The sequence below is a fragment of the Pollachius pollachius genome (genome assembly GCF_949987615.1).
Source record: "Pollachius pollachius genome assembly, chromosome: 1".
NCBI classification, from domain to species: Eukaryota; Metazoa; Chordata; class Actinopteri; order Gadiformes; family Gadidae; genus Pollachius; species Pollachius pollachius.
In genome coordinates, this window is record NC_136934.1 from 43,403,230 (window position 1) to 43,415,508 (window position 12,279).

At 46.7% G+C, this 12,279-nt stretch overlaps 1 protein-coding gene across 5 annotated transcripts in view; it reads right to left on the reverse strand.

Moving 5' to 3' along the window:
- Positions 1-3,222: 3,222 nt before the first annotated feature.
- map7d1a (MAP7 domain containing 1a) overlaps positions 3,223-12,279 on the reverse strand; it is a 33,996-nt gene continuing 24,939 nt past the window's right edge. For 4 of the 5 annotated variants that reach the window (XM_079734757.1, XM_079734758.1, XM_079734755.1 and 1 more), the window contains 6 exons: positions 10,154-10,258; positions 8,737-8,778; positions 8,422-8,482; positions 7,374-7,452; positions 5,457-5,692; positions 3,223-4,167 (listed from right to left, as the gene is read on the reverse strand). In XM_079734757.1, coding sequence (XP_079590883.1) covers positions 4,157-4,167; positions 5,457-5,692; positions 7,374-7,452; positions 8,422-8,482; positions 8,737-8,778; positions 10,154-10,258 — 534 coding nt within the window. In that variant the 3' untranslated portion in view covers positions 3,223-4,156. The remainder of the gene's footprint in view (positions 4,168-5,456; positions 5,693-7,373; positions 7,453-8,421; positions 8,483-8,736; positions 8,779-10,153; positions 10,259-12,279) is intronic. The other variant, XM_079734756.1, reaches the window with a different exon arrangement.

Sequence of the window (12,279 nt, forward strand, 5' to 3'; positions counted from 1 at the left end):
CGTGGGTGGTCGTAACAGTCAACAACCACACTAGTACGCCCAACAGATCAAGGAAATGTGGCTATCAGAGTTGCAGCGTGGCCGAGGATGAGTCCAAACAAGTTCAAGCACTCGGTGTTTCGCCAGCGGGTTCCCTTGGTCGTGGATAACAGAAATCAACACAGAGGGGGATTGTATCTGCAGTCAACACTAGAGCAGATGCCCTATTAAAGTGAATGCCTTCTTCTCTATTAACTGAGATCTGATTTTCCCCTTCAGCATTCTTGTTTCCCTGGCCCTGGGGGGAGGCAGCGCCTCAGAGCCCAGGAATGCTCTGGGAAGGGCACCATCCTGCCAGCGGTTGCTCCTCTGAACCAGCGGTTGTTCTTCTGAACACTGCACGCAGCGATGGCTGAGTCACGACCAGCGCTGCTGCTGAGAGGGCGATTTATGCTCATCCAGATGGAGACAGGATGTAGAGCCAATGATACGACCGATCTCCAAGTTGAACGCTGTGTTTGTGCCGGTTTTGTTGGATGCTAAGCAATCTGCTGTTTGGATGCTTGCTCTTCACACTGACAATGAAATACATTCCAGAAGACCAATTTTTGACAACTATCAAACTATTAGAAATTTGATGATTCCTGGTTCAACTGGTGACCGTGGGAGTATCTCGGACTACTGCCAGAATAGGGCCCAACAGCCAAACTTGATTGGAATATTTGGTAGGAATATGGTAGGAATATTTAGTTGGAATATTGGGTTAAGAGATTCTTGTCGGACTTGATGCAAGACGAATCCTAGTGAGCCAGCTCGAGTCCTGAAGGATATTTTATGATATTGTATTGGATATACATTTTTGTATTAATCCAATAATGAAAACCAGCATGCGGCTAATTCGGGTGAACCCTGGTAGTAAATTGAGATATCAAAAAAGAGATATCAATCATGAGTCCTATTCCTTCAGGCACAACAAAGGACCAGCCCGGGGCCAGGCACGGGGCATTACCCAGCTCCTGCGCTCGTCTGTCGCTCATCCAACGACCAGCAGGTGGTCGGGGTCTCGGACCCTAGAGGAGCCGGGGGGGGGGGGGGGGGGGGGGGGGGGTGATAGAGGGGCTGCGGTGGGACCGAACAGCGGGTATTTTAGCAGCCTTTGATGAGGATGCCGATTGCGGTTGATGGTGGGTGGTTCATGTTGTGGCACCCTGTCTGACCCCTCTCGCCCCTCATCAAACCTGGGCGCACCCCACCCCACCAACCCCTCACCCTTTTCCTAACAAGCGGATTCCAGGGAGGCCCTGAGTGCAGGGGTTTACGACCCCCCCAACCCGACCGCGGCGAAGACACACGCTGGCCCTCGTTCGACCTGAGGGCCAGAGCAGCCTCGTGAATTTCACACTGGGACCACAGGACGTTAACTCTGAGCTATCGCAGCGGGGGGCCCCGCGTCACAGGAGGAGAGAGTGTGCGGGAGCGGGCCCTCTTTTGTTCTTTTTTTATTTTGGTCTTAAACCCGCTAGGCTCAGTTATCTGCCCTGTCCCAGGCCGGGAAGTGTGGTGGACAAGAATAGGCTCCAGGTGGGGGGAGGGTGAAGGGGGGTATCTGGCGGTATCAGGGGCCTATCAGTGTGCCCCCCCCCCCCACCCCGAGCCCCTTCCCCAGGCCTGCGATAATACACACATCCATCAAACGGCCGGAACATGGCGGGTGAAGCGCCAGCCACCCCGGCTATTCTAGGAGCGTCGGTTTGGAAACACCAGACTTGACTGACAGGACCGTTGTTGTGGGCTTGTGAGGCTCCCCGCTATCTGACAGGCAGAGGCACGTCTTGTCTCTCGGATAACAAAGACCCTCGGACAACTGCTTTCTCAGCATGCTGGGCTTTGTGATTTTAATTCAGTAACTTGACTTCAACATAGCTCAACACCCGGTCACTTGTTGCACACCCCCCCACACACGCACACACACACACACACACACACACACACACACACACACACACACACACACACACACACACACACACACTTCCCTTAATATAGACTCCCCCTAATCCTGCAATCTCAAGGGAAGTAACAAACGCAGGCGCGTTGGTCAGCAGTACAAGCAGGTCATAGACAGAGCTGGAATTTGAATGGTGATAACAAACTCTCTTAAGACATCAGGATCCATGTGTGGGAGTTCTATCTGTGAGTCCTTTGTGTCTTTTTTTTCCACTTTTGGAGGCGCCACTGAAGGGTAATTGTATATTTTGAGGCCTGGCTGCTGCAGTGCTTCCCCCTTGTGGAGGGGAAGCGAATAGCCGCGACAGACACACAGACAGACAGACAGGCAGACACACATACCAATATATATATATATCTATAACTAAAGATGAAGCTATTTACCATGGGGTTGAAAGTATGATATCATTTTTGTTGGATAGTTCCTCCAGTCTTGTCACTAACTACTACTACTGCTACCATGGTGACTAACTAACTACCTGATTCCGTGGCTGGACCTTGGTAACTACTAACTTCCTTTGTATATAGTCTCCGTAATCGTAACGTCTGTCGAGCAGGGTCCGGTGGGACGCTTGGTGAGACGCAATAAATCATCGGCGCAGTCCGAGGCGGAGTGTGACTCCCTTGGTGGTCACCAAAGCTGGCTCATCCTAAACTCCGCGACGCGACCCCCTGCTGGAGTTATTAGAAACACGATACCCTATCTAATAAAAACGGCATATCCAATCTGCATTCTGGAACCTGCTCTGTGCAGATCACTAGCACGCACCAGCGTCGTACAGAACTATGGAACCAGCTCCTTACAAACCTCTAGAACCAGCTCCTTACAGAACTGTGGATCCAGCTCCGTACAGACCTCTGCAACCAAATAGACATCTCGAACCAGTTCTTTGAACAGAACTCTGGATCCAACCACTAACATAACTCTTGAATATGCTCTTAAAATAACTCTGGAACCAGCTCCTACTAGACCTCTGGAACCAGTTCTGTACATACCTCTGGAACCAGCTGTTTACAAAACTCTGGAACAAACGCCATACGGATCTTGAAACAATCTCCATACAGAACTGTGGAACCAAATCCTAGCATGTGTACTATAAGGACTGGCTTTAACCCAGTTCTAAATGCTTATAGCTCTTGTCCTTCTAAACAGATCAACAACAGCAAACAATATGTAGCAGGAACGGTGAGTCTTTAATGAGACCGGGCAGTTCCTGCTGTCCCTTTAACGCACAGTAAAATACAATTTATCCACAGATCACACACACCTGCATTTAATGTTCACACAGCATGGACGCACACTTGAATTGAGGGGTACATACAGCAGGAGGTTGGTGGAAGCCAGTGACAGGAACATATACATGCTGTTTGTTTAGTCCTGATAACGATGATAGTGTGAGGGTCGTCTACAATGAGGCTGAAGTTGTCCTTTTTTGCATCTCCCAAAACCACACGCTGTTCCCGGGCCTCCGAAACCGTGGCGTCTGCAGCCGTCCGCCTCCACGTACAATCCATCACGATTTGAGCATCTTGAATGTGAAAATATATATTTACATACAGTATGTATCTTCAGACCCGTTTTGAGGTCCCGATTACGAAGTTAAGCCGTGTACACATGAGAATGTATCCGTGGAGAATTACGAGTGCCTAAAGTAGCGTACATGCCATAACAAGGTGGCCATCAGGTTAAAGTAAACACCATAGCGCACACTACAGACTCCTCCTTCGAACACATACTTTACATCATTTAAATTATTCACAAAACAAACGCACCCCCCACTGTTAACTTTTCTTGAGAGTTAAATAACTAAAAACATAAAAACACAATCCCGCCTATCTCCAGTGCGTTGTGACATGTCTGCTTGCAGCGGATGAAGAGTTTGGTCTGCACAGTAGAGGGTTAAAGACAGCGCTTGCTATCACTAGCTTTAGTGCTAGCATCGGAGCAAACGGTGCATTTTATACAGCAGCGGGGCGAGGCGGTGGTGCAGCTTGTGTTCTTTAGGGCGTGCGTCTCCTCTCGCAGTTCTAGGACCTCCAGAGAGTCTCGTGTTGCCGTCTGGGTCCGGGGTAAGGAGAGCAGTCAGTGGATGGTTTGGGCCCCCGGAGGCCCCTGAGATGAGTCTCTCCGTATGGAGGCTTCGTGGTGTCTTGAGGGCCCGGAAAACTCTTACAGCACCTCTGGGGAACACAGAACATAAAGGGGTCAGAGTCATAGCGTCCATGAAACCACAATACTAACCCCTATACTCTTTAGCAGCGCCTTGACTTCTAGATTTCACAACCTAGGCTACCTCAGTGTTAAGCGTCAACACCACATATACTGAACTTACATATCTATAAATATTGAGTTTAGATGATTACTAATCAGTGAATGGCTGGATCAGTCCAGGGTGGGAGTGAAAACCCGCCAGCACTCAGAGTGCCGGGACCTGGAGTCGTTCTACGTTGAGCTCTTAGCCTGGTGACCTTTAACCTCTGAACTGGTTGTAAAACAGGTGTTTAGGATTCTGACTCGTTAACCCGACACTAAGGACCTGCAGGGAGTCTAACTGATGCTAGGAGCTGTGTGTTTGTGTGTGTGTGTGTGTGTGTATGTGTGTGTGTGTGTGGGGGGGGGGGTTGTATGTGTGTGTGTTTGTGTGAGAGTATCGGTGAGTTTCACTGAATATGTGTGTATGAATGGTTGAATGTGTGTGTGCGTGTGAATGCCCTTCAGAATGCAGGAGATTGATGTGGCAAAAGTTAGTGAGAGATGGATGTCAACAGAGTCTCTTGACTGACATCAACACATGCTGGCCAGGCAATTCTAGACAGGCCATGCTATGCTAGCCAGGCTACACTAACTTTCTGGGCATCCTCGATTACATTAGAGTAGAGAGAATGACCATAATGGCACTAAAACACACGCACAAACACACAGACAATTCTTATTTGTCTGCAAATTTTTACGATGTACATCGTTGAGTGGATAGATTCTGGCTACCATGTAAGGCCCTCGGGGGCAGGTGTGTTATGTGGGGACTGGAGAGAGAGAGAGTGCAACAGGTGACAGGAGACGTGCGAGACCCTGTTTACTTTGGCTGAGATTCACCACAGTCAGCCAGTCAGTCAGCCAGCATGTGGCCTGGATCCAAAACCCTGGCCCCCCGCACCCACAGAATTCAAGCTGTCACCAGGATAAAGATAACCAGGCAAGCCTCGCATTACCCCCCCCCCCCCCCGCCTCCCTCCTCCAACCCAGACCATCCAACCCTCCCACAACCAAGTGCACCTTCAGTTCAGTTCTTCAGTCAACTACTAAACTATTCATACTTTAGTGCAGGTGAAGTTGCTACAGGAGTAACTATCCCACCTGCTACAGGTATCCCCCTCCTGCCTCCTACAGGTGTCACCCTCCTCCTGCTAAAGGTATCACCATCCTACCTGCTACAGGTATCACCCTCCTGCTAAAGGTATCACCCTCCTACCTGCTACATGTTGGGGCTTCATCGGACTAGCTTTCTTCATGAACGGCTCCTCGCTCTCGAAGGCCAGGATTGGCTCTGCGAGTGCATCACTCTGAGGCTTGTCCCGCCCCCCGTTGGTGCTATTGCCATGATTGGTCAGTTGGATGATCTCTTCAAAGAGGGGCGGAGCCTCCTTCGCGGACACACCGTTCTCCTGACGGTTTGTCAGGCCATTCACCATGTCACCACCCGGCCCACTGCAGAGAGACACAGCACACTTATAATAAATAATATCATAATCAATAACAATCAATAATCCCAAACATCTGAAAAGGGCCACCAACCATTGGGCCACAGACAGTGAATTGTATTAATAAAGTAACGTTTTTAACTTCAACATTAGTCTAACATTAAAGCAAGGCAATTTATACGTCCCTGAAATAGTGATAACAAACAGAATTTTCTGTTTGTTATCGTTGGAGAACTTAAAGACCCTGGTGGCGAGTGTTTCCAGGGTGAGAAGAGATCCAGAAAATTCTAGCTCACATAAAGGCTTGAATGCCTCTTAGCGGTTGCAGTATGGTAATGGTTAGTCACTGGCCTGCTAGCATTGGCAAGCTAAGATGAGAAAATATTAAATAGCACTTTTAGTCCCAGATGGGATATTAGGGTGTTCAATTCATGGTTCTGTAGCAGTTATGCTATCAGTCATGAGGAGCTAGCAGAGTAAGATGCCAAGGCTCAGTTTTACTTGGTCCACTTATGACCTATATAGCACCTTAGGGTGTCACCATCTTGCATTGGTAGTGTAAAAGAAGCTTAAAACTGATGCACACTTATTTCGACATCATGTCTCATGAGGCATAGCTGTTTGTCATCGGATACCTCCAATACAGATGGTACGGAAGACTTTGAATTCCCCATATACCCTAAATAGAGTAGGTAATGCTCGAAAGCAACCCTGATAAGCTCACTAGTGTGCTGGGGAGCGTATCTATGTTCCCCGGGTCCTATGTTCCCCGGCTCCTATGTTCCCCGCTTTGTATGTGACCGGGGAACATAGGACCCTGTGAGCAAATCTTTTTTTCGTAGGATGGTAGGGGCAAGTACCGCCTTTTTCGCCGCTGATTCGCCTGTGATTAGTTAGAATTTCTCTCCTCAGACTGGTTATGGTTAGGGTTAGGTTTAGGGTTAACCCTCACCCTAACCCTAACCCTTTGCACCCGGGGAACATAGGACCTGAGGAACATAGGGATGACCCCGTGTGCTGTTAGCTGTCTAGATTAGCTTGCTAGAAGTATGCTCAGGGTGCGATTTGCCGGTGGGGATGGTGGGGATTATCCCCCCCTCTGGTTTACACGTCCTACCCTCTGCTGAATTATTTTTATCCTCGGTGGGGATAAAAATTATCCCCCCCACCCAAAGTATTTTCACCATTACATCGTAATAATTAACAACCAAAATATACAGGGTCCGTCTTCATTTTGAAACATTTTAAAATGTTTCTCATAATTATCCCCCCCTCTGGTTTTTTCACAAATCGCACCCTGAGTATGCTTATGGTTAGCTATCGGTTGACTTATCTTTGGGTAGCAGTACACTGATTAACTTGCCAGCCATAGCATTAGGGGTATGTTAGCAATCCTGATAAGCTAACTAGCAGGAGCATTTCAGGCTAATCAGTCCTGATTAGCTAGCAGGGTTAGACACAGAGTCGCCATGGTGGACTTAAAACGCCATCAGCCTGATTAGCCTGCTAGTATAGCAGTTGTAAAACATATGGGATGATTCGCTTGCAGTAGCTTCCTGCTATCGGTCCTGTTTAGCTCATTAGTGGTAGCGTTTTACTTAGCTTCCTGAGCTATCATGGTTAGCCACTAAGTCTATCTGGTTTCAAATCGCTGGTCGTATTAAGGAAAAACAGGAAGGAGGTCTTACCTGTCCCGCCCATTCTGGCCATTCTCTGTCTTGTGATTGGTCAGAAGAATCTCAGATCGGGGCTGATAGTCAGCGCACGCTGTAAAAACGCAGATGCAACACAGTTCTATTACACACAGTTACACACACAGTTACACACACACACACACACACACACACACACACATGCAGGACCACCCTAGAGATGAGTCAGGCTAAACTGAGCATGTGCGAGGCGGGGGCTGGGTGGAAGAAGATGAGGAGGAGGGATGTGGTCTCAACTCAGTCTTGTGGTTGACATCTTCATCCTCCTCCTCCTCCTCATCAAACTACTGATCCAGCATGACTTTGATGGAGTCAGAACACACCCACCTCGTCTTCATAGAGCAGCTCAATGACTCTTGTATACACTTCTTCTCTCCCCACTCACACACATACACACACACGCTCTCATATCGACGCACACGCACGCACCGTGCCCTGAGGATGTGTTTGCAGTAGCAGCTGCTGTGGATATAAGGTGAAGAACGAATCGAACGTTGTGAAATAAAAATGAATGGGACTCAGATGGTGTTCGAGAACATTCTGACCCAGCACACAGAATACAGGACACAGACTCTCCACCACATGTGGTATCGCTTTGTCCACAGGGCAAACAATATGTCATTCATCCATTTAAAGTTACATTTGATCTGTTTACTATTTAGTCATTTAGCATACGCTTTCAACTAAATTGAGTTTTAGTGAACTTTTGTCCAATCCGTGTCATTAAAGACTAGTTAGGGGGGTTAGGGGCAACGTGTCTAGGACGACTACAGGTTGGAAAGAAAACTTGCGGGATCGCACCCACAACCATTTTGTTGGAATGTCAAACACTAGCAGGCCTATTATTTATCCAGTGGCTTTGTTGGTTTCAACAGTGCTAAAGAGCCCAGCGGCTCACATACCGGTTAAGCCTAAAGACACGTCTAGTCCCAGCTGGCACAGGACAGACAGACTTCCCAGCAGCCCTAGGGGCATGCGGAGCCAGACCAGAGGAAGATGTTCTTCAAATGGATATGTTTCTCACCTTTGTTGCTGTCCACTGCTTTCATCTGGTCGTCTGGCTTCAGTAAGGGCTTGCTCTCCTTCTGGGGAAATAAGACGCACAACAATTTTAATCCGGGCGGATCTGCGGTCACCGTTAGAGGAAATTCCGAAGGTTAAAAACAAAACCGAAGTCAACTTTGTTATATGAAATTGTGGCGCAATTAAAAATATTTCTTGACGGCTTAAATGGTTTTCTTAAGAATGGTAATCTAATAATGTGAGGATCCTGATGGTTTTCCTTCTGAAAATATATATATTTAGAAACAATTTGCTGGGACCGTGAGAGAGTGTTTACCGGGTCAGTCTTGCGTGTTCTCTTCATGATCTCCTCCAGACGCTAACAGAAGAAAACAAAAAGCAAAAGATATAATGTGAATCAGCAAACTGGCAGGCAGCTCTCAGTGAACCCTGAGGCACAGGCCTGAAGAGACCAGAACTGTGTGCTGTGTTTCAAGCTACCATCCTCTTTTAAAGGCACGGTTGTTTAAACCACAGCAGACTTACAAGGACTTTATGAAACATCTAATATCAGGTAAAGACCAAATATAAAATATCACTTTAACACCAGATATAGTAGGCCTCATCTTCTACCATTGTGAACGTTGATTCCACCTCAATATAACGATAATGCTAAATACTAAAGGTCTCGGCACGACTCTTGGCACGACTGTTTCCAATTAGAGAGCGTGACTCATGCTTCGGCCTGAAGCAGGATTCTCCGCCTTGAATCGCTGGAACCCCCCGGTCTCACGCTAACAAACAGCTCCTTGTGTCTCGTGAGTATATAAATAAAGGTTTGAAGATGATGATGATGATGATGATTCCAGCAGCTATTAGTACCTTTTATTTTATTTACCTAGTCTGTTTTTTTGTTTCATGATAGATTCAACAAAAAAGAGTTCATATTAGGACATTGTATGACAGTGTGTGCTAGTTGTTCCTGTATTGATCAGTGTTTTACAGCCAAAGCTGTTATTAATTCAACGCTTGGCTGTTTCAGGCCTAGCATCCAGCATCATCTAGCATGTGTGGACCATTGGGGGGCGGAGAAAGAAACAAAGAAAGAAAGAAGGAGAGAGCGAGAGAGCGATTTTTATTGCTTCTGTTTATTTAATGTTGTTGCTTTGGACATATCGTTCAAGTTACTTTCATGCCAAACAATTATTGTTTATTTGAAATTGATAATGAGAGAGTTGGGACTGAGAGGAAAAACAGAGAGGAGGGGAGGGGGAGGGCTTGTAAGCCAGTATGTGGGAAAGGCCAGATTAATAAAAATAGCATAGTGTGCGTGTTTAAGGACGCAACGCTGAAGTCTCTTGTTGGTCCTGAATCCAGCTGTCCCTCGTAAAGACAGATAGATGAGGAGTTTATTGGACCGAAGATTCACACCATCAAAGAACACTCTGTTATGGTGGACCACAGGTTTACAGTTGTCTTTAGGTACTGAGGATGTGTTGTCAGGGTTTGCTGTAGTTGCATTAAGGTTGTGTTGTCAGGCTTTTGCTGTGGTTGTATTGATGTTGTGTTGCAGTGTCTAGGCTGTGTAGTTTTGAGGTTGTGTTATAGTGTTCAGGTTGTGTTGTAGTGTACAGGCTGTGTAGTTTTGAGGTTGTGATGTAGTGTTCAGGTTGTGTTGCAGTGTCTAGGTTGTGTAGCATTGAGGTTGCGTTGGAGAGTACAGGTTGTGTAGTAAAGATGAGGAAGGCTCCTACCTTCTTCCGCTCCAGTCTTTCCTGCTCCTCCTTCTGGAAGTGTTTCTCCCTCTCCAGGCGCTGCTTCTCCGCCTCCTCCCTTGCCTTTGCCTCCACCTCCTCCTTCTACACACACACACACACACACACACACACACACACACACACACACACACACACACACCATTATTGTGGAGAAACTGAAGTAACAAGACCTCTTATTGAGGGAGGGGCTGTTCTGCAATTATTGTTTACTCTATCCAAAGTGTTACTTCTCAGGCTATATTTAAACGTGTATTTTCAGCATTTACGGGCCAAAGTCTTGTTATTATGCCAACCCACATTCAAACACATGCTGCAATTCCCTCTCTGTCCACCAGATGGGGTCCAAATTCAGCTATGCGAACATCAACCAGTTACACAGATGATGATAAGGCCGTCTGCTGTCATGATCCTGCATGACTGGTCTCATCCCATGCCTTGTCTCACTGGGTTGTGCCTAGTTTACAGTTCTTCATGGAAAGTAAACAGGTACAGTGTTTTTCAACTCCAGGTATGCTTGGTTTGCCTTTGCAGTTGAGGTTTGTCTTAGCTTTGTTTGCCTATACAGGTAAGCTAGGTTTACCTGTGCAGGAGGGGTATGTGGAAGTGTGTTTACCTATAGGAGTAAGCTAGGGGTACCTGTTCAGTTGAGGTGTGTGTAAGGTCTGTTTACCTATAGGTGAGGTGTGTGTAAGCTCTATTTACCTAGGCCCCTTTGACGCATGCAGTTTTTCCCTGCAAAGGTCTTGATGATTTCCTGTACGGGGTCATGTGTGAATGGGAACAGGGATATTCCTGGAAATCTGCACAAGCAATTTGTCTGCTCATGACGTAGTGACATTTCCGGATCACTGCCTTTACAGCTGTGTTGTGAATGAAAGCAGTCACATGGCCGGTAGAGGCACACAAAGGGTTACGTCATCTGACGTTAGTCTCTTTCACATAGAGCGAGCCAACCAATCACAAGACTCCACGGAGGACGTGTATGAAATCAGCAAATGTTTATTTTAACACACCACTGCTTATGGCGTAATCCGAACGTGTTATCATTATTACATTATTGTTATTCGTACAGCTTCTCATGTTTGCAAACAAACCCCTTTTTTTCTTTACAGGTGCCAAAATAAGGGAGCTCCTCTCAGTCCGTGAGGTTTGAGGCCGCTGGCCCCACTGAGTGTAGAGCGAGCGAGCCGATCTCAACACTCTGCTGAGGACGGATCTGAATCCACGACTGTTGATCTTAATGAGCCAGTGCTTTTGAGTGGTCCGATAACAATATCAACACAGCTTCTTTTGTTTGCAAAGAAGAAAGCTAAACTGCCCTTTTGTTTAATAATTTCTAGAAACGGGACATGTTCCAAAATAAGGGAGCTACTCTCAGTGTTGCATCACCACCATCTACTGGTCTCCTGGTCCATATTCCAGCGTTATTATATCATGTTTTAAAAGACACAAGACAGAATCGTCCTGAACATAGCTGCATGTGTGAATAGTATTACTCAGTAACGGTGCCTGCAATGTTATCCCAGTCATTTAGTGTGAAAGGGGTTCTTCTCCAGTTAAGTTAGTAAGCTCTTTTGGTAAGCTTAGTTTACCTGTGCAGGTGAGGTATGAGCAAGTTGTCTTAACCTATACAGGTAAGCAGGGTTTACCTGTCCATGTGAGCTGTGTAAGGTGTGAATACCTACACAGGTAAGTTAGGCATAATTATCCATGTAAACTGTGTATAAGGTGTGTTTACCTATGCAGGTAAGTTGGTTTACCTGTCCAGGTGAGCTGTGCATAAGGTGTGTTTACCTACACAGGTAAAATGGTTTACCTGTCCAGGTGAGCTGCGTGTAAGATGTATTTACCTACTCAAGTAAGTTAGGTTTACCTGTCCATGTGAGCTGTGTAATGTGTGTTTACCTATACAGGTAAGTTGGTTTACCTGTCCAGTTGAGCTGTGTAAGGTGTGTTTATCTATGAAGGTAAGTTGGTTTACCTGTCGAGGTGAGCTGTGTGCAAGATGTGTTTACCTGTCCAGGTAAGCTGTGTGTAAGGTGTGTTTACCTGTCCAGGTAAGCTGTGTGTAAGGTGTGTTTACCTGTCTAGGTAAGCTGTGT